This window comes from Eulemur rufifrons, chromosome 16, assembly GCF_041146395.1.
Source record: "Eulemur rufifrons isolate Redbay chromosome 16, OSU_ERuf_1, whole genome shotgun sequence".
NCBI lineage: Eukaryota > Metazoa > Chordata > Mammalia > Primates > Lemuridae > Eulemur > Eulemur rufifrons.
Genome location: NC_090998.1, coordinates 76,360,250 through 76,383,495, shown reverse-complemented (window position 1 = coordinate 76,383,495; position 23,246 = coordinate 76,360,250). Strand labels below are relative to the sequence as shown.

The following is a 23,246-nucleotide window of genomic DNA, read 5'->3' as shown; positions in this document are numbered from 1 at the left end:
GTGCCCCAGGGCAGGTCCCCGCCTCAAAAGTGCCTCACCTGGGTCTCCTGGGACCTCAGAGGGGCGGAGAGGCGGGCGTCCACCCCCCAGCCAGATCCCACAGTCCGGGGAGCCAAGGGGAGGCCCAGCCAGCGGGCCGCCCTCCGGTGGCCCCTGGCCCTGGACACAAAGGGAGGCGGGCCGCTCCGCCCGGTACTCCCTCCCCGGCCGCAGCTGGACCCCGCGGGAGCCCAGAGCCACTCCGGACGCCGCCGCGGCTACTTCAAGCCTTGGCGGGTCGCTGACGGCCCAGCCTCCTCACCTCCGGCTCCCTCTCTGCTTCTGCCCAAGGATAAAACATTAGCGTCCAGTTGTCACCTCCTCCTCTCCGCCTCAGGACCGCGAAGCAGTCAAACAGCACTCGGCCCGCCCAGCCCGGACAGAGCGCGCCCGCGCATGCAAATAAATACGCCCCAAGCCCCTAGGGGCAGCCGCCGCCGCGCGCTCCCGCCCCGGCTTGTGCCCGCGCGCGTACGGGGAAGCGCCCGCCCACCCCGCGGCGAGCACGTGGCTACACCATAGGGTCGCGCCGCGTTCCTACGAGGGGAGGGCCAGGCGGCGGCGCGCTCGACGTGGCGCGCGCGGCCCCGCCCCGCCCCTCTACCGCGGGTCCCGGCGGCCTGCGCGCGCCCAGGAGTTTCAATTTCCTCGAGTTTGCGGCAATTTCGCAGAGGAAGCGGGTGGTGGGGTTGACGCCCGCCGCAACTGGAGGATGTAGCGAACGGGTAGCTGAGAGGCGCAAAGAAGCAGCGAGGGTGACCGGGAGAGGGAAGGCGTTGGTTTCTGGGCGGCGCCAAGTCTGTGAGGGGGCGCGGTCACCGCCGAAGCTGCCCTAGGACGCCAAGGCGGCCACGTCCCGCTTCCCCTGGGTGTGGAAGCCACTGCGGGTGCGTAGTCCTAAGGGTCTCTAGACATGTCCGAGGTGAAGAGCCGGAAGAAGTCGGGGCCCAAGGGAGCCCCAGCGGAGCCTGAGAAGCGAAGTGAGGGCCGAAAGAGCCCCGAGGCCCGGGGCGGCGGAGGTGGGGTCTGGGCTGACCCCCGGACGGGCCTGAGCCTGCTGTCGCTGGGGACGTGCCTGGGCCTGGCCTGGTAAGTGGACGCGAGCCCGCCCGGCCCTGGCCCGCCTCCTGTGCGACCCGCTTTTGGGGTCCCACCCGGCTCGGCATCCCCCTAACCTCAGACCCCCCCAAACTTGCGGCTTCTGTTAACTTTGCTTCAACCCCAAAGGAAGGACACAGCCCAACTTCTTTTTTTCTTTCGTTCGTTTCTGGTAACTCATTCGTCCTCTGTATTAGTAGCATGACCCTGTCGCTCAACGGGAGTTGAGACTAAGGTTTGGGAACGAGTCATCCATTTCTTAAGAACTGCAGATTCGGCCGCACTTTACGAAGCACCTACTACACACGTCAGGAGCTTTCACGTTGTTACAACCTGTTACTTCCCGTCCGCAGTGCGGTATTTGCCTCCCACCTGCCTGCCCCATAAATGCCTAACGGAAACGTTTGCAACTTTAATTAAAACAGTTAGTTATGATCTCAAAGCAGCGTTATAATAATAGCAAAATATGGAGGATTTCTCCAATTTTGATGTGCATGCGTCTTTTCTTAAGTTACAGATTGAATTTTAATACTGTAAAGCTACAAAAGTATAGCGTTTGGGTTCAATTAAAACTAAACAGTTACAATTTTTAAACTAAATAGCGATATATTGGTGTCATTAAGAAAAGTGAATATTAGAAATAACTCTAAAACTAACTTACTGGCTGAGCGAGGTGGCTCATGCCGGTAATCTTACCACTTTGGGAGGCCGAGGTGGGAGGATAACTTGAGGCCAGGAGTTTGAGACCAGCCTGGGCAACATGGCGAGACCCCATCTCTACCAAAAAATATATATATGTAGAAAAATTAGCCGGATATGGTGATACACACCTGTAGTCCCAGCTACTCAGGAGACTGAGGCAGGAGGATCACTTGAGCCCAGAAGTTTGAGGTTACAGAAAACTATGATGATGGCACTACACTCTAGCCTGGGTGATAGAGTGAGACTATCTCGGAACACAACTAATTTTATTTTCTCCAATCATTTTTTTTAGGAATAATCTATTTCATTTTAATAAGACTTTCACTTTAATAGAATTTCCCTCCATTTTTCACCAACTTCTAAAGTATTTAGTAAGAGAGTTGTCAGTCTCTCAGAGTAATAGGATTCTAGAAGCGACCCTACTAACATCTAGAAGATTTCAAAGTTAGGCCTTTTGGAATTATACTTTACTGGTGACTAATCCCAACTCGTATTTTTCCAAGTTAATAAAATAATAAGATTTGTTGTAAGATGAAATTATTAAATGCTCGTTAAAAAGGAATTGCTTATTGTACTAATATGGAATGTTTTAATTTTAATCTTAAAAGAATAAGTGTACTGAATTTACTGTTGTAAGTAAACTGCTCTTATGCCTTAAAATGCATAACCTTCTTTAGGTAAATGAAAAAACCCTTTTTGTATTGGGGAGTTAGTTACGGTCCTGGGTAAAAGTTCTCATAGGAAAGTAAATTTTAAGGAAATAAACCTTGAAAAGCAGATGCTTCACCTCAGGAATTTACTGTTATTGATTTTTGTCTTTATTGCTTTCAAGACAAAAACAAGTTACATTAAGAAGATTTAATTTGTGCTGTTTCTTTGGAAAATCATAAAACAATGGTGAATCAAAAATTATTTTTTAAATGGGCAGATTCTATACTTGTTATTAAAATAGTTGACTCTTGTGCTTATGAAATCTTTTGCTACAGAAATTGAAGTATATATACTTTGATATTTATAGCAAAATATTTATAAGTTTGGGAATAAAAATTTATCACAGTGGGACATTTGTAAGCATTTTTCACATAAAAAGCAAATATTTGGCATCTTAAAATACTTAAAAGTACACTAGATTTATAACAAAGACATTAAAATCTTTACTACTAAAACACATACTTCAGCATCTAAAAGTCTGCCCATTATCTTTAATTAAATGCTTACCACACTGACACTATTCTGGTTGTTATTATACAACAGTGTATATGGGTGCCCATGTGTATACTCTTAAACTCTGCTTATCCATCCATTTACTCTTCGTCTAATTAAGTTTGAAGAAAAAAATCTGAACTCTTCCACTGCCCAAAGAGGATTTCAAAGCATCACACTCTAGCAGTATCTTCAGACCTTTCATATTTGGAAAGAAAATAGAAATAATACATAACAAATTTTAAAGTGTGTTACTTGAATATCTTCTCTCTGCTAAACAAAGTCCTGATATATCATCCTGTTTCAGCTTGACAATAAATATTGACTCTAACAATTGCCCCAAGCTATGTGGCTTGAGTGTCAGTTTGCATATCTCATTTCTAAACTGTTGAGGAAAATTTTCAGATAAGAGGATTGAAGAATTTTAGAAAGTTAAAAAGTTGTGAAGTTACTAAACAAGACACAAAACCTTTCACATAAGCTTATTTATTTATATAGAAATTTAATGAACTGGAAATTCCATTGTGAAAATTTTAAGTTTCTTCTGGAAATTTCAACAGATTTCTAAATTACTTTGGTAAAAGTTTTCATAGAATTTGTTATAATTATGTACAAGAAGCTCTTTAAACAAATCCTATGACTCCAGTTTTTTTCTCTATTATCCAATATAACTTTCTCTATAAATCATGTATGCTGTAAAATCTTGGCTAACTCCACTTCTAGCTTCTTTCTTTCTGTTAGTAGAATTTAAAAGATAGGATTATACTTTAAATGCTTTGCTTTTTAAAAATGGAATATGGTCAATATTTTCCTGAACATTAGGTATTGTGCTAAAAATGAGGCTGTAGATGGTATGAAATATAGGCTAAATGGAAACTGACCCAAATAGTGGCCTTGGAACTTCCTTTCTTGCAGAAGATCCGTAACAAGAGCTTCTTTTGGTTTGTTTGCCTCTTTTTCATTATTAAGTTGAAATAGAACCAGAAGAAATCTTGTATTTATAACTCCTCAATCAGCTGTCTATCTAAGGTTCCTGAAGGAGCTGTGCAGAGGTAGCACACACTCATCATTACCATCGTGCATTCCAGGGAAAGGTACACCATTCATTACCACAGGGCCCTAAGTCTGTATGAAGTTTCTATCAACTGCAGTGGATTATGAAGGAGTCAGGAAGATTCCTTTCGTAAGGACTCGACGAAAAGTAGCTTGGGTCCCTTTCTCCTATATCTAACACTTTCACAAGGTCTTACTTGTGTGATAATTAGAAGAGGCCCCAAAACATGGTAAGAGAGCCCTTTTCCTTTAGCGAGTTGTAAGTGGTCTAATCCATCTATTCTATCCTTCATTTGCTATAAACCCAACTTGGGTTATGTTCAGTGTTCAAAGAGGAACAGGCCTGGGGTTTCTATCAAGTGCAAGTAGAAGGGAATTCTGCTTCTTTATACAACCGTAGGTATGTAGGAGGGATGGAAGAGCAGCTGCACAAAGTAGTCCAAAAGAAAGGGCCAAGGTACTTAAAGAGAATAGCTAAGGTGTTTTGTCCTAAGAGCTTTTACAGATTGAAACCTATTTAATCTCATCGACAACCCCATAAAGTATTACTATCCTCCCTTTACAGCTGAGGAAAGAACAGCAAAGATAAGTTACTTGCCCACGGTGGTTATACAGCTAGTAAATGACAGCGCCAAGGTAGTTCAACTACCCACTTAAACAGTACTATATGTTGCCTCCCTTTGATATTAATCCCAAAAAGAAGGCCAAGATTCTAAATACAGAAACCCCTAATCCTTTTCTTACAGTCCTTTCCTTCCTTCTACTAGAAGCTGTACCCCTTAGCAGACTCTTTTTTGTCTTTTACCCTCATCTAAAGGGGAATACTGGGAACTGCTCCTGTTAGAATATGCCTCTGACTCATAAAAAGGAAATGCACCTTAGGCACTAACATGGATGCTAATTTGAAAACTTAGTTTTCAACCATCCTCTTCCTTAATGTTAAATGAATTAATATTTATAAAGCACTTAGAATAATGTCTGGCACATATGAGTAAAAAATAAAATGTATTTTAACTCTTCAGCATCATACAGACCACTTCATTTTTTTATCACTAGTGCTGTCAACTTTGTGCTTATTTTTTCTATATGTGCTATTCATATGTGGGAAGGATGAATTTTTATTTTAGGGAGAGGCTAAACAAAAAAAAATCAGAGATGATATTTCCATTAACATGAGATAGTTTTCTTCAAGCTTTTGTGTAATGCTTGCATTTGAAGAAAAGCCCTGAGATAGGCAACATTAAAGATATTTAATAAAATCAAAAGTCCTATAACGTGTTTTTGGTAGTGGATCAACTTTCACACAGAAGTCTCTTTTATAATAACAATGTCATTCGGAATAAACTTGCTGATCTGTAGTATAAATTCATGATGTAACACTATGGAGTAATGGATGATAAAACTAGTCCCTGAAATTAACTTTTTTTTTAGGCTGCTCTCTCTCTCTTTGTTCTCTATCTACTGATCTCAGATATGCCTATACTCTGAAAAAAAAAAAATCTTAAAAGCCAAAAATAAAAAAAGAATTATGTTTACCCATCCATCTTTGAAAATTAGGATAATAGTGTTTTCTAATAACCAGAAGTTTTAAAAGTTCCTATTAATTAGCACACAGGAGAAAAGTCAATCTGGACTAATTGGAATTATAATTATCTCATATGATAGACATTAACCAGCATCATGAAACCAATATTTCATCTAACATTGTAAATATTTGATTAAAAAGCAAAAAATCTATTTTAGCTTTGGACAGTTTTTCAGCAACAGCCTAATGATGCCATTTATGAGTTCAAAACATCAGCACTTTTGCAAAAGTGCACAAAGCTCAGATAGCTGCACTTAGAAAAGTCTTTCAACTTTCCACTAAGCTTTGGGATCTTTAGATATTTGTCTTTCTGTGGAAATGAATTTTACCAAACATGGTCAATTAATGGTTCCCAGCTTGGTTGTATACTCAGATTACTTGGGAAACTGTTACAATTTCCAACATCCAAGCCACATCCCAGACCATCTAAGTCAGAATCTTTGTAGGTGGGACCCAGGCATAGACTTTGTTAAAGCTGTGAGGTGATTACAATATGCAGTGAAACTTTTGAACTACTGGTCTAGGTACTGTGATTTAGGCAGGCGCTTGTCATGGTTCTGCTCCATTGGGCTTTTTGATGATTCAATGTACAAAGAATTTCAATTGCTGTTTTTTTCTAAGCCTGAAGAATTGAGTTAAAGTAGATACACAAAATGGTATTAAATCCAAGGCATTTCTTTTGTGCTTAGTCATTTAAATCGTGTACAAACAGATGTTGATTTATTGTTTTAAAGATTGGGGCAGCTTTTTTATACTTGTACTCTTTACTGTTTACCAGATGAAGAATAAACTCTAATTTTAGAATGACATCTAAAGTATACCTATATGAGTCATATTGTTGAGTATAACCAATTGAGTTTATATACCCTGCATTGCATGTGTCCTGTTGTGACTTTGACAGTGGCCCTCTTGTTTTCATACCTTTTTTTTTTTATAACCCTGCTGTTATTTTGCAACTTCTAGTCACTATCATCTCTCTCTTCCTCCCACCCCACTGATTTTCATTAGTCTACTCTTCTGCATTTTAGTCTTAAAATACTTTTAAAGGTAACTCTTATTTATCCTATATTTCAACATAAAAACACTGTTCTTTTATTGCCCAAATATGGCCTTCAGAAAAATAGTAGAGATCAGAGATCTCATTCTAAATTAAATTGTTCGCCATGTCTTCCTCTAAAATATTTCTTGTGCATGCATCTATCACAGATATAACACTGTCTTAATGGGCTGTGAACTGCGGACAAGGGGAGTGTTTTACTCATCTTTGCATGAGCTAAACTGATACCTACCACATTGTAGGCTACCTGCATGTTTGTTGATGCAAACTAACAAAAGCTGCAGCTTATCTGTACCTGAGTTTATGTTGTTCTTACCAGAAGTGGGTATAATACTCCTCTGAAATTTAGGTTTAAATGACTATGAATTAGGCATTAGTGATTTTTTTTTCTTTTCCAGGTTTGTATTTCAGCAGTCAGAAAAGTTTGCAAAGGTGGAAAACCAATACCAGTTACTGAAAATAAAAAGCAACGAGTTCCAAGGACTTCAAAGTAAAATCACTTTAATTTCAGAAAAGGTAATCATTAATTGATTTATCTGGGGAGATTTGTCCATTTTATTTCCCTACTATCATTCTGCTATCCCAGCTCAGAACGTCTTTCTTCCTGCCTCTTAGACCTTTATATTTTAACTCTCATTGGTCTTCCTACCTCTTGGCATTCTCCTTCTGATCCAATTTAGACTAATATTGCATTTTGAAAGATATGCAAATCATTAATGATCATTAGGCTAACTAAAGTTTTTTATATTCATATAACAGTTTCTGTTGTTGAAAAAGGCCAATATGTTCATATGGGCATGATATTAATTTTCTACTTAAGTATCAGTATCTAGAGCATTGAAAATATGGTTGATCTTTAGATATAAAATTAGGATATAAACAGCACTTATTGGGAAAAGATCAATTTTTTTCCTTTCCACATTTTAAGGATATATGCGTATGCATGTAAGAATGACTAGCCTAAAAGTAAATACTGATCCTATAGCCACATAAGAGTTCTAATGAAAATTAAATAACACCATGTCTGTGTTGCTTTTCTTCAAGTTGCCAATGCTGATTTCCACCAGATGCATTATTACTGTGATTCTTAGAAATGTGAGACAAACATTTTTGTAACTCCCACACAGCTCAGGAGAGGGTCAGCTGTGATCACTAAGGCATCATGTGGGCCTTATCTAATTACTAGGGACCAAGTTATCATTGGGAAATATGCCTTATTTGTTCATTTATTCATTCACTAAACCTTTATGTCATTAGGTAGATTTGTGCTTGGAACCAGGGTAGGCAAGGATATTATAAAAATAGAGACGAAAAAGAGGGTCTAAGTTCCTGCAGCCTCATCCACAGGATGAGCATATAATTCCCCAGAAAAGAAAAGCCATGGGTGAAAATTAGCATCCCTCACACATGCCAGGGGATTCCATGGAGGGTGAGTTTAGGGGCTTCTGGGAAGGAGATGCAAAGGAGTTGGTATTTTGACATAAGACTCAAGTTGGAATCTGGTTGTAGTTGTTGGGGGCACTCTAACACACTGATAGAAAAAATTCCAGGAGCTTGAAACATCATATATTCAATTAAAAGTTATCGAAAAACAAATTTAGAACAAAGTTAGATTTCCTTTTTAAATGAAAAATTTTCTTGGCAATTAAAATGCTTTTGAAGCAAATTTTAAAATATTATCATAGAATCCAAGAAATATTCAATCTTTTCATAGCTCTTTCTCTCCTAGTTTGCCCTGAGAGTAATTTAATGAGCACAGCCTTTCACAATACTGGCCTTCAAGGCCAGCATAATGCAGTAGGAGGGAAAAATAGCTAGATGTGGGCTCTCATCACAACTGTGTGACCCTGGGCAAATCACTTGAACTTCTCTTGGCCTCTATTTCATCATTTATTAAATGAGAAATAAGATTTTTATAAGGATCAGATAAAAGTCCTTAATGTTGTCAGCAAGTACTTAGAAACTGTGACTTGAGTGGGATGACACACAGCAGGTCCTTGAACAACATCATTTTGATCAATGTCCTTTCGTTATAATGTTGATGCAAAAACAATTGGTTTTGTCATTTAGCGTAAAGTTGTAGTTTCCAAGAACCTATCAATGATGTTAAGTAAGGATTTAGTATATATACAAATTCTTTGCAAACATTCAAGCACTAATAAATTCAAGGTATTAGCTGTTTTTTAAGAAAATGAAAAACTATTAGAATGTACCCATAAATGCTAGTTACTGTGGTATACCAGTTACCAAATATTTGCAGAATAAATCTTGAGGTTTATTATCCTGAAAAGTTGATCTTGTACTACCTGAAGTGAACTGTCTTCAGATTACAGGGATGCTCTGGTGAACAGCCTAAACGAGGAACTACCTTAGGTGAAGATAAGTTTGCCTCTTTAAAATACTGCTAGTCAACAAAGTGACTATAATCAATAAGTTAGAGTATACTTTAAAATAACTGAAAGAGTGGAATTGAAATGTTCCTAACACAAGGAAATGATAAATGCCTGAGGTGATGAATACTCCAATTACCCTGATTCACATTGTATACCTGTGTCAAAACATCACATGTACCCTATAAAGATATATAACTATTGTGTACCCATAATAATTAAAAATAAAAATTCAAAATACTGCTAGTAAAACAATCTAACTGTATTACCAATGAACAAGTATTTCTCAGAATTCGTTTTTTTGTTTTATTTTTGAGACAGAGTCTCGCTCTGTTGCCTGAGCTAGAGTGCCGTGGCGTCAGCCTATCTCACAGCAACCTCAAACTCCTGGGCTCAAGCAATCCTCCTGCTTCAGCCTCCCGAGTAGCTGGGACTACAGGCATGTGCCACCATTCCCGGCTAATTTTTTCTATATATATATTATGCTGTCCATATAATTTCTTTCTATTTTTAGTAGAGACGGGGTCTCACTCTTGCTCAGGCTGGTCTCGAACTCCTGACCTCGAGTGATCCTCCCACCTCAGCTTCCCAGAGTGTTAGGATTACAGGCATGAGCCACCGTGCCCGGCCCAGAATTAGTTTTTAAAAGAGTTTATGTGGCTACGTGTGTACATTAAAAATAATTTTTAAACAGCATTTCAGAGTGGTGTTATATTAGTACTGTTACAGTCTGTTCCCACCTATCACCTGGAACTGCTTTGGGTCTTCATTGGGGTGGGCCCAGAAGACTTAAAGCCATTCTTCTTCCTAGACATCAAATGAATTCTTTGTACTCTGAAATGTGGGGGCTACAAAAAGGCAAAAGACATGGTCTCTTCCCTAAGGAATTTAGAAGCTTTCACATCTTCATCACCTGGCTAACTCATCAGACTGTTAATAAGTTAGATTTCAGAGTCACTTCTAAGCCTTTCCTCATTGTCCTCCTGACTTCATCTCTCTCCTCTAAGCATCCACTGCCCCCTGTACTAATTGTGTCATGATACTAACTGTAATCTATTTGTGATTTTGTTTGTTGTTAGTCTCCCTTACTCCTCATTAGAGCAAACACTGCATTTTTTATCTTTATTTCCCTAGCACCTAATAATGGAACTAGCTCACAGTGGACACCCAATAGATCTTATTGGGACTCTAGAATATATGTTGTAGAAGATCCAAAACACTATCTATGAAGGGAGTAGGAGAAAAAAAGAGAAAAGCAAAACACTATCTCCCCTGTGAAATCAGGGACTATGTTATATTTATATTTTATATCCAGTGTCTAGCACAAGGTCTAGCACAGGGTAAACACTTAAAATTTTTGAATTATATATGCTAAGTGCCAAATATGTGGCAAATACATAATATAATAGGTGCTTCAGGAGTTCAGGCTGTCAGAGCTAGGGCTGTGGAAGAGTGCTGTGCTGAGGAGCTAAGATCCAATCTGAGCATTGAAGTAAGGACAGAACTTAACTAAGTAAAGAGGAGAGAATAGCCTAGGGAGAGGTTATAGAATTTGGGACTTCATCCTAGAAGTATAGGAAACATCAAAGATTTTTTAACAGTATACCATGATATACATAGCAGTTTTTAAAAGCTTAATCTGGTGGTAGTATGTAGGATGATTCAGAGAGGAAGTGACTAGAAGCAAATATTAGATGATATTCCCAGAATATTTTCCTTGATCATTGAAGTCTGGGTTGGGTCTCCACCCAAGTGCTTCTATAGCTTTTCCCTGGTCATAGCACATACAAATTTGTATTTCTCCCCAATTAAACTAAGCAGTTTAAGGGTAGAACTATGTCTTGTTGAGTATTATATCTTCCATACGAGACTGAAAACATTTGATAAATTAATGATCATTTCTAGATCTTCCCATAGTCTCTAAAGCTGTTTTCTGTATTTGAGTGTAGACTAAAAGAGGTCCATGACATGGCCTTTATTTCAGTTACATATTAGGAGGTATCAGGGGCCTACAACAATTTACAGATATTTAGAACACTTAGAACACTTTACTATTTGATTTGATTTATCACAATAAACTGAAGGGGAGGTTTTATTCATTTTTGCCTTTGTATCTGTGAGATCTGATTCTAGTACCTTCTCTGTAAGAGGTTGGTCAAAAAATTTTTTTTCAGGCAGAAACTCTTTCAGAGTAATAGCATTTAAGAAAGATAACAAATTTTATACTAAGTTGCAGTTTCTAAAAAGCCAAATAACCAAAAAATGACATCTAAGTTTCTTTCCATTGGAATAAAAAAGAGAAAATTGTGAAATACTTCAAGCTTCTTTAACATAATTTTTCTCTCAAATGTGCCTCCATGAAAATGTAAAATATCTAGGATTATATGTTCAGGTGTATATTTTTCTGACATAGGGCTAATCTATTAAATTTGTGAAAACAACTATTAAAGTAATAAATGTTTTTGTCAGTATGATTCTGACTTGGATATTTTAGACATCTTCAGAATTTGAACTTGGCATGTGTTATGCTCCTGATTATTAAAGTGTGTTTCTCTAATACAAAAATTATTAAGTAGCCTTGGGAATTGTTTTGTGTTATAAATGCAGCTTGAGTCTACTGAAAGTATCCTGCAGGAAGCTACATCATCCATGTCTTTGATGACCCAGTTTGAGCAGGAAGTATCCAGCCTCCAAAGTATCATTCATGACATTCAAAATAGTGAAGAGATGCTCACTCAAAAGATGCAAAACCTTAATGAGAAATTCCAGAATATTACTGATTTCTGGAAGAGAAGCCTAGAAGAAATGAATGTTAATACAGACATTTTCAAATCAGAAGCAAAACATATACATTCTCAAGTTACTGTCCAAATTAATTCAGCTGAACAAGGAATAAAATTGCTCACTGAGCGGCTGAAAGATTTGGAAGATAGCACACTAAGAAATATTAGAACAGTAAAAAGACAAGAAGAAGAAGATCTCCTGCGAGTAGAGGAGCAGCTTGGATCTGATACTAAAACAGTTAAAAAGTTAGAAGAGGAACAGCATGCTCTCTTTGCCAGAGACGAAGATCTGACTAATAAACTTTCCAACTATGAGCCCAAAGTTGAAGAATGCAAGACACATTTACCAACAATTGAAAGTGCTATTCGCTCTGTTCTCAAAGTCTCTCAGGATCTGATAGGAACAGAAAAGAAAATGGAAGACTTGACTATGCAGATGTTTAATATGGAAGATGATATGCTGAGAGCAGTGTCTGAAATAATGGAGATGCAGAAAATCCTTGAAGGAATTCAATATGATAATAGCATATTAAAGATGCAGAATGAACTGGATGTTCTCAAAGGAAAAGTTCACGATTTTATAGCATATTCAAGTATAAGAGAAAAGGGAACTTTAGAAGAATATAATCTAGAAAATAAAGGAATTGATGGTGATTTTTAAATTCACTACATTTATTCTGATGAATCATATTATTATACATAAATTGATTAGTTCCGCGGTTTTGAGTTACTTTGTTTTGATATGCCTCACTTTATCCTACATTATTAGGAAATAAATGAGATGTCCACACAAATGGATTACTCATATAATCAAAGCTTATCTTTTTAAACACTAAAACTTTATTCTATTTTAACCATTCTAAATAGAAACAGTTCCAAAACATATATTTCTCTATTTTTAAAGCAAGATATTTAATATTTTTAAATGTTTTTCTAATAATTCATGGACATCATTATGAAACTCGCCTGTTATATTGGACCCAAATATATTGATGTCTCTAGGAACTGATGAAGAGTGTTTACCACTTCACTAAATGACCCTAGTTTGCTGTTTTTCAAACCTTTGTTTCATGCCTTTTCTGCCATGCAATCTTACCGTCAGGTTGGTTGGTAATGTCCCTGCCTAAGCCAATTCTTCACTTTCCTTTGTAATTCACCGCAGGTTAAGAATCCAGACAACCAAGTTCATAAGAATTTTGTCTAAAATAAAAGATAACATGCCTGAGGGAGAGCCTGGGGCCTTTGCTATGAATTAATATGCACTTTCTGAAAGCTATGAAGCCTGGGAAATGTTTTACTTTTTGTTAAGGTTCTGAACTGTGTTACATATACTTGTAAGAATTTTAAAATACAAGTAAATATCTTCTAATTTAAGGCCTTTCCTATGAATTATGTGTGTATACTTTGAAATACGAACCTTTGTAATATCTTTGTATATCTGGGCGCTTTTTTTTTTAATTCTAACTGTGTTTACACTCTTGAGTTTGCTAGATATACAATCTCTAGATAAATTAGTCTACTTACAATAGAAATGCACCAATAAACCTGTGGCCTACTTTAAGGAGAGAAAAAAGCATAATGATAAATGACATTAATAATTATGTTAAAAGTATATCATTTTAAAGGTTTCTTAAACTACTGAAATAAATTTGTTTTACATATTGATTTCATTTTATTCAAAATAATATAATATTGCCAACTGCATATGGAAGTACTTTTCTTACTTGCCAATAACCATCCCAGTTTTATAATTCAATTTCAGTGGAATTAAACACAAAGAACTTGAAAGCAGTCAGTTACAAAAGACAGTTGTTGTCAGATAGTTTCATTATGTAAATATGCAAGTTTTTGGAGAAATCCCAAACAAGTTTGAGTGCCTATGGTAGATAGCCACAGTTATAAAAATAAGCTTGAAGAGTGCTACTATTAAGGCATAGCATTAATTTTTGTTATTTTGACATTATATTTCTTGGCTTCTGAATGTGTAAGTTCTTATCTATGTGCACTGACAAAATTCTGTTTGTTTACTTTTAGTTTAGCGCTAATAAAATAGGTTATAAAGTTAGCTGAAACTTTGTTGTTTCAACCTCCATCCTGTCAGGGCAGATGTGCTCTCTTGTACTCTCCACTTTTAAATCATTTTTTTTTTTTTTGCTGATCAGATTTCATACAACTTTATTATGAACTTATGTATGTCATGGTAATGGTTACTGAAAGTAAATGGAAACAAGGTGGCCACTGTGCTCTATGACACAAAGAAAACAAAAACTGAGCTTCTAAAAATATTACATATGAAAACTATTGAAGTATATTTATACGTGTGTGTGTGTGTGTGTGTGTATATATATATATATATATATATACTCTGTGTATATGTTCCTTTACTAATGTTCTTCTATTAAAAATCATCATTAGATTTAGATATACTTAATTTGTCTTCCTCTGTTTCTTCCATTCTTTTATTTAACACAGATGCTTAAAATTTCAACAACTTCCCTGCAAATTAAATATTAAATTACATTGTTAGTCTTTTCTTCATCGAAAATTACCAATATTTATATCTTTGTAATTGATAAATTTTATATAAATTAATTTCTTATAGAGAATACTGGGTCCATTTGTTTTAAAAAAAATCTTAAATCGGTTTTATGAAATAAACATCTAACTATTTTTAAACTTTTGGATGTAAAGTTTAAAAATATTTATAATATTTCCTTAAATTTTGCCTAATGATTGGAAGCTGTGTACTTTTAAATTTTATAATGAAAAATGTTGATTTGTTAGCCTGTATGGCTTCATAGAAAACTAAATCTGTAAGATACAGAGCTAATAATATTATTTTTTAGTCTCAAACTAATTGTAGACTTTTATATGACTCTATAATCTTGATCGGCCGGGCACGGTGGCTCACGCCTGTAATCCTAGCACTCTGGGAGGCCGAGGCGGGTGGATCGCTCGAGGTCAGGAGTTCGAGACCAGCCTGAGCAAGAGTGAGACCCCGTCTCTACTAAAAATAGAAAGAAATTATATGGACAACTAAAATATATATATACAAAAAATTAGCCGGGCATGGTGGCGCATGCCTGTAGTCCCAGCTACTCGGGAGGCTGAGGCAGGAGGATCGCTTGAGCCCAGGAGTTTGAGGTTGCTGTGAGCTAGGCTGAAGCCACGGCACTCACTCTAGCCCGGGCAACAGAGTGAGACTCTGTCTCAAAAAAAAATAAAATAAAATAAAATAAAAAAATATAATCTTGATCAAAGTTTGATATGTCATACAATAATGCTATAAATTCACCAGACTTGCCCCCCCAAAAAAGTCTCATTTCTCTATAGATTTATCTCATATTTGCACAGTTGACAAAAGCAAATTCTTCCAGCATCTGTTCATTTCAGTTCAGCTATACACTGTTAATTTAGTACAAATTAAAAATGCTATATCATAGCTTTACCCAGCAGGGAAGGAGAGAACTTATATTTTGGCACCTATTTTGTACCAAATATTTCTAGGATATTTTCATTCATCATCATCATCTTAACAGCTGCATATATTGACTACCAACCTTGTGCCAGTGTTTATGGTAGGCATTTTACATGTGTTAGCCCTAATCCTCACAACAGCTTTGCTGTTAGACCCATTTTACAAATAAGGAAATCAAGGCTTAGCAAGATTAGGAATCTTGCAATCACGCTACTGGCCTCCAGCTCCAGAGGCCGAGGACCTCCCACCAAACAATGCAACCTGCTGATGTTAACTAGGGGAGAAAAAAAAATCACAAGAAATCTGCTGCTGTCAGTAGAATTATCTTGAGAATTCAAAAAGCAATAACTCAGCCAAATGTGTGCTTTACCATGTTGCCATGAAACTAGACTATGATTCCCTCAAAAGCTGTAGCTGTGCTCTAAAATTGTTTGGGCCTTTAGCATGAGAAGGAATCAAAAATGTTGGGGAAGAGTGGAAAAGCAGGAGTGAAGAACCCTAGGCTGGAATTTTGTAATCTAGGTTTTGACACTGTGTTTTCTTGGATGCTATATTTTACTTGGTTTTCATATAGTAAAATGAGAGAATTTTACCTCAATAATTCCTAAGATCCCTTCTGGCTTTAAGTGGTTTTAAATTGTAGAGATCAATAAAATGTCCAGGCCCATTTGTAGCATTCAAAGATACGTTAGCAAAGTTTTTGGAAAGCAGATTGGAACTAGAAATGATTTTCTTGAACCATGTCACTGTGCTTATAGATCCAGGCAGTATTTAACATTACAAGATTGCATCTAGCTTAGTACCTTGCATTCGTGATAGATATGTGGTAAATATTCAGATCACTCAAGTAATCTTTTGAGCTACTGATATATTCTCTAACTTTTCCATCCACCCTAGGCAAATAGCTTAAACAAGCCCTAAGCAATTTTTTAAAATAATTCAATATAACAATTTCTAGACTATTACCACACTATATTGAGTTTGTGTTTTAGTAAAGATCAACAGAAATTCATAAATTGCCTTTATAAACTACCAAGTGAAACAAAGAAAGAGGTTTACTAGCAGCTTCTTCCTAATGATTCTGATCCTTCTAAGGATAAGCTAAGCTTTTTCCGAGGTGTCTTAATTGTGTAATGCTATTAAGCTACATTTACTCTACCAGTGTAGATACATTAATAAATGATAACCTAGTAATGAAATAAATGAAAGTAAGCCATCTTCTCCTTTCCCCCTTGGGAGACTCTGTTTCAGCAAATACACTGTGTTGCAAAACTTTCTCCTTAAAAATAAAAGGTGATTTTGCAATCACTACTTGATTTCCTTCCTTTTTGTGGCTACTCCTTACTGTCATACCCAGTTATATTTTCACAAGCTAACTCTCTACCAGAAACACATTTGGGGCCACCTCCTCCAACAATACTTAATGAAGCATAAAGCTATTGAAGAGAAAAATCCTAAAACATACTTTGACCAGACTGAGCAAGAGTGAGACCCCGTCTCTCCTAAAAATAGTAAAAATTAGCCTGGTGTGGTGGCACATGTCTGTAGTCTCAGCTACGCAGGAGGCTGAGGCAAGAAGATGAGTTTTAGGTTGCTGTGAGCTAGGCTGATGCCACGGCACTCTAGCCTGGGCACTCTAGCCTGAGTGAGACTGTGTCTCAAAAAAATAAATTAAAAAATTAATAAAATAAAATATATTTTGAAATCAAGCATATATGATGGGGTGAGGAGGGTGAGTTGCTACTTTGAATTAAGTATTCTGCCCCATTTCAGCAGTTCATTGTAATTCTTTTGCAACTATATAGCTGCTCCTTTTTAATGCTGCCATCAAAATACTATTCTGAAGATACTATATTTTTATTTGCATTGAATAATGTTAAATTTAAGCTAACCAAAATACTCTTAAAAGGTTAATATGAATTGAGTAAGCCTGATACAATTTAAGAAAATTTGTTAAAAAACTGGAGAAATACACAATTATTTAGAAAAAACTTGAAGTCTTTAAACTGCATATTTTAGTTTGTAAAAATGTTTTATAATATGCATATTTTCTGCTTTTATTTTTATTTTTATCTTTTCTAGAGACAGAGTCTCACTGTGCTACCCAGGCTGGAGTGCACTGGTTATTCACAAGCATGATCATAGTATACTACAGCCTGGAACTCCTGGGCGCAAGCAGTGCTCCTGTCTCAGCCTTCTGAGTAGCTGGGACTACAGGCATGCACCAGTGCACCCAGCCATATTTATTTTCTTATTCCTTCTTTTCTGCTTTTTAAATAATCCATATATTGATATTGTTTCCCAAATTAAACTATAAACTCCGTGAAAGCAGAGACTGTTCTTGATCACACCAGCACGTACTATATATATGGTACAGTAAATGTTTAATCAAACTGGTTTTGATGGTTTGTAGGACACTATAGACAATTTCCTACTTTGAAACATAGTGCTTCCCTAGAAAACAAGCTGAAAGTTAAATGTGTGAAAGTCAAATGATTGACTTGCACATTATAAATGGGATTTTTTTTCCAGAGTAATCACTGTATCTCTGTGTTTGGGTACAGGTTGACAATGTATTTCCAGCTATTTTACATTCGTTGCTTAATTTATTTTTCTTCATGATTGGGCACACAGTCCACAGGCTTAGGTTAATCTTCTGGTTGAAGCTAAATAGTCTTACCTGGCAACTCCCATCTTTGTTTTAATTTTCAACTTTATATTGTTTGAGACCTACCCATCTTATTACTATGATCAGTTTAATTTTTCCTCTCCCTCTTCATTTTATTAACTAATGGCACAATGCAATAAAATCTCAAACTTTTAAGATACAATAAAATGTTCAACTTCCCCAACACTACCATATAGGTATGCACACCCACACCCACCCCCATTACCACAAACCACAACAAAAATAACAACTTGAAATCTTGCAAGAAAGTTGGGTGGCTCAAAATATTCATCAGCTAATGTGTCCAAGTTAAACTAAGACATAAATTTAGAGATATCAGTATACAATGTATTCTAGGAAAGAAGGATAGCTTTGAAACATACAAAAGTTGAAAATCACCTGTATTTGGAATCATAGAATTTTAGAACCTTGGAAATAAGTTTTTTGTATACCTATCTTCTCTACTAAACAGAGTTGAGACCACCACTCAAGTTATACTCATCTTTATGCCCCTCACACTTGACATGTCTAATAACATACTAGAAATTTGAGAGTTAGTTGAATTATTCAAGTTTTTACAGATAGATACCACAGAAAATTATTCATAAAAGTAATACTCTAATAAAACATAGACATTGGTCCCTTCATTCTAGCACTTGTTATAACTACAAACAAGTGTGTTTGTAGTTGTCTTAGACCCCAGATAGCCAAAAGTAATCTTAAACAAAAAGAGCAAAGCTAGAGGCATCAAACCACCTGATCTCAAAATATTCTACAAAGCTATAGTAATCAAAATAGCATGATACTGGCATTAAACAAGACCCGCAGACCAGGGGAACAGAAAGAGAACCCAGAAATAAATCCACGTGTATAGGTTCAAATTATTTTCAGCAAAAATGCCAAGAACACAATGGGGAAAGGACAGTTTCTTTAATAAATGGTGTTGGGAAAACTGGATATCCACATGCAAGAGAAAGAAATTGGACTCTTATCTCACACCACTTCCAAAAGTCAACTAAAAATGAATTAGCAACTTAAATGTAAGATCATGAACTGTAAAAACTGGGAGACAACATGAGGAAAAAGCTTCATGACAGTCTTTGCAAAGATTTTTTGGATATAACCCCAAAAGCACAAGAAACAGAAACAAAAATAGACAAATGGGACTGCATCAAACTAAAAACCTTCCATACAGCAAAGGAAACAATCAATAGAGTGAAGAGAGAACCTAAGGAGTGGAAGAAAATATTTGCAAACCATACATCTGATAAGGCCTTAATATCCAAAATATATAAGGAACTCAAACAACTCAATAGCAAGAAAACAACCTGATTAAACAATAAGCAATGGGCCTGAATAGATGTTTCTCAAAAGAAGACATATAAATAAATGGCCAGCAGGTATATGAAAAAATGCTCAACATCACTAATCACCAGGGAAATGAAAAATTTAAACCATAATCATATCACCTCACACCATTTAGAATGTCTATTATCAAAAAACCAAAAGATAACAAATGTTGATGAGGGTGTGGAGAAAAGGGAACTCTTGTACACTGCTGATGGGAATGTAAATTTGTATAGCCATTATGGAAGACAGTATGGAGGTTCCTCAAAAACTTAAAAATAGAACTACCATATGATCTGGCAATCCCACTTCTGGGTATATATACAAAAGAGATGAAATCAATATGTCAAAGAGTTATCTGCACCCCCATATTCATTGCAGCATTGTTTCCAGTAGCCAAGATATACAGAATCAGCCTGAGTGTCCATCAAGAGATGAATGGATAAAGAAAATAAAATGGTTACACACACATACACATACACATGCACACACAATGGAATTCTATTCAGCCTTAAAAAGAAGGAAATCCTGTTATTAGTGACTACATGGATGAACCTAGAGGATATTATGCTAAGTGAAATAAGCCAGGGCTACAGAAAGACAAACACTTCATGGTCTCACTTATATGTGGAATCTGAAATTAAAAAGTCAAACTAATAGAAGCAGAGAGTAGAATGGCGGTTTCCAGGGGCTGGAGGGGGCAGGATTCAGGATGGAGAGATGCTGGTCAAAGAGTACAATGTTTCAGTTAGAATGAATAAATTCTGATGATCTATTGTATAGCATGGTGACTATAGTTAATAATAGTGTATGCTTGGAAATTGCTAAAAGAGTAGCTCTGAAATTTTCTCACTGCAAAAAAAAAAGTGTGAGGTGATGGATATAGTAATTAGCTTGATTTAATCATTTTGCAATGTATAGACATCAAAACATCACATTGTATACCATATGTACATAAATATATATAATTTTATTTGTCAATTGTGCATCAATAAAGCTGGAAAAAAGTTATATGGGTACAATGCACACTATCTGGGTAGATGCACTTATAACTTTGTACAAAACCTTTACAAAAGCAATTCATGTAACCAAAATATTTGTACCACCTTAATATTCTGAAATTAAAAAAAAGAGGAAGCTGGAAATAAAAAGAAGTTATGCTGCCTTGTCTCACCGCTCAAATTTACCAAAGTTCACCTAGAGGAGACTTCCTCATCCCTTCTCCAGGAACTGAAAAAAAACATCACTGTCTCATTTAGCTCATTTTGTTACTGTACAGAGAACCACTTGTACAAAAATAACTGAAAAAATTTAATTTCCAGTCACATACTATGAAATTTCCTTAATGTTTTTCTTCTTATTCATTAGTAATATACTCAAATTGTTCTAAAGGCTTTTGCTTTTAAAGCCATCTTTTACCATATACTTTCCAAAAGTGCAGCAAAGTTTTAGTTAAAAAAAAAAACAAACATAAAATTTAAGTTGAATTTTAAATGTTAAGCTGTCAATAAATTTAATCATTGTGATATTATATTTTCTTATAGTGTCAGAAATCTGAAGCTGTCATGGAACAATTGAAGTCTTTTCAAATAATTACTCATCTAAAGCATCTACAGGAAGAAATTTATGAGGTAAAAACTTGGGCCAACAGCATAACTGAAAAACAGGATATATTGAACAACAACTTGACAACTCTTTCTCAAAACATTATAAAAGTAGACCAGAGTACAACTTCCTTGGCAAAAGATGTTGGTCTCAAGATTGCAACTGTAAAAACAGATATACGACGTATTTCAGGTTTAGTAACTGATGTAACATCATTGACAGAATCTGTACAACAACTAGAAAATAAAATAGAAAAAGTAGAAGAAAATACAGTAAAAAACATAGGTGATCTTCTTTCAAGCAGCATTGACCGAACAGCAATGCTCCGAAAAACAGCATCTGAAAATTCACAAAGAATTAACTCTGTTAAGAAGACATTAACTGAGCTCAAGAGTGATTTTGACAAGCACACAGATAGATTTTTAAGCTTAGAAGGTGACAGAGCAAAAGTTCTGAAGACAGTGGCTTTTGCAAATGATCTCAAACCAAAGGTGTATAACCTGAAGAAGGACTTTTCCCGTTTGGAACCGTTGGTAAATGACTTAACACTACGCATTGGGAGATTGGTTACCGATTTACTACAAAGAGAGAAAGAAATTACTTTCCTAAATGAGAAAATATCTAATTTAACAATAGTCCAAGCTGAGATTAAGGATATTAAAGATGAAATAACACATATTTCAGATATAGATTAGTTTGATGTTGTTTAGACTAGGGTAACATTTTTTAAAAAATGGGATCACTTATGTTATAAAAAGACTGGTAAATCAGAAATAATGACATTTTGGAGTAAATACCATTTTGTATTTGATTCTATTTTTTACAGCAAAAATATATATATTTTTTGAGATAGAGTCTCACTCTGTCACCCCAGGTAGAGTGTAGTGGTATCATCATAGTTCACTGGAACCTCAAACTCCTGGGCTCAAGAGATCCTCGCATCTCAGCCTCCCGAGTACCAGAAACTACAGGTGCATGCCATGATGCCCAGCTAATTTTTCTATTATTAGTAGAGATAGGGTCTTGCTCTTGCTCAGGCTGGCCTCAAACTCCTGAGCCCAAGCAATCCTCCCACCTTGGCCTCCCAGAACACTAGGATTACAGGTGTGAGCCACCATACCTGGCCAAAAGTAAAATTTTTAAACAGCTTGAATACTTTATTTTCCAAAATAAATATGCTAAAACCTATACTCGCAACTTTATATAGCAAGAAACTTATCCATCCCCCCAATATACATGCCCTTACACACAGACACACACACGCACAAACACACACACTCACACAAGTGAGGAGAAGCAAAATCTGCCAGTCTAGCACTGGGAAACCTAGATGGGGCAGGGTCTGAATCTCCACTTGCCCTCACTGGCTGTCAAAGAGCATAGTGTGTATGGCTGGGGCCCTAACTAAAGAACTGCCCCTCAGAGGACAGGCCTATACCCTTCATTATCCAATTAGAGGAGGAGAAACTAGAATAGTCACAGTGAGCTGCAGGAAAAAAAACAGGTAAGCTTTTCTGGGTCTTTCATGGCTTTAGGAAACAGGGAAAGGAACAATAGTGTCTTAGTCTATCTGGACTGCTCTATAACAAAATACCAAAAACTTTTGGTAGCCTGTAAACAACAGAAACTTATTTCTCACTGTTCTAGAGGCTGGGAAGTCTGGATCAAGGTGCCTGATGGATTCAGCGTCTAGAGGGCCTGCTTCCCAGTTCATAGCAACTTCTAGCTGTGTCCTCATATGGTAGAAGGGGCAAGACAACTCTCTACGACTTCTTTTTTTTTTTTTTTTTTATGTTTTTAGAGATGGGGTCTTTGTTGCCCAGGCTGAAGTGCAGTGGCACAGTCACAGCTCACCATAACGTCGAATTCCTGAACTCAACCAACCCTCTGTGGGGCCTCTTTTATAAGGGCACAAATCAAATTCATAAGGGTTCCTCTCCCTCATATCCTAATCACCTCCCAAATGCCTCACCTAAGATCTGAACGTATGAATTTGGGGGAGACACAAACATTCAGACCATCGCAAGTAGTTTACCTAAAATGGAGTAGGGAAGTGCATCTGAGTAGAATTTTTGGGGGATGGTATGGATCACAGGGGGCTTGCCAAGCCCAAACGGAGGCTCTGCCTTAAAGCAGCACAACTCATGTGTGATGATGATGTGACCAGAAACAGCCAAACTAGAGAAGGAGATTCTAACATTTAAAACAACATTAGCAATTCCAATTATATAAAATGCT

The 23,246-nt window shown here is 36.8% G+C and overlaps 2 protein-coding genes across 3 annotated transcripts in view; one reads left to right on the top strand and one right to left on the bottom strand.

Moving 5' to 3' along the window:
* The window catches only part of APAF1 (apoptotic peptidase activating factor 1), a 64,846-nt gene extending 64,423 nt beyond the window's left edge, over window positions 1–423 (bottom strand). Inside the window, exon 1 of the mRNA XM_069491573.1 lies at window positions 302–423. The gene's annotated coding sequence lies outside the window, so the exon portion shown is untranslated. The remainder of the gene's footprint in view (window positions 1–301) is intronic.
* Window positions 424–715: 292 nt separating this feature from the next.
* On the top strand, window positions 716–21,772 carry IKBIP (IKBKB interacting protein). 2 transcript variants are annotated; one of them, XM_069490519.1, is made up of 3 exons: window positions 716–1,128; window positions 7,136–7,253; window positions 20,948–21,772. In XM_069490519.1, exons 1-3 carry the CDS (start codon window positions 953–955, stop codon window positions 21,701–21,703), a joined length of 1,050 nt encoding a protein of 349 aa, XP_069346620.1. In that variant the 5' UTR covers window positions 716–952; the 3' UTR covers window positions 21,704–21,772. The 2 variants fall into 2 exon arrangements, with proteins under 2 accessions (XP_069346620.1, XP_069346619.1); XM_069490518.1 differs by lacking the exon at window positions 20,948–21,772 and adding an exon at window positions 11,735–12,600.
* Window positions 21,773–23,246: the final 1,474 nt, after the last annotated feature.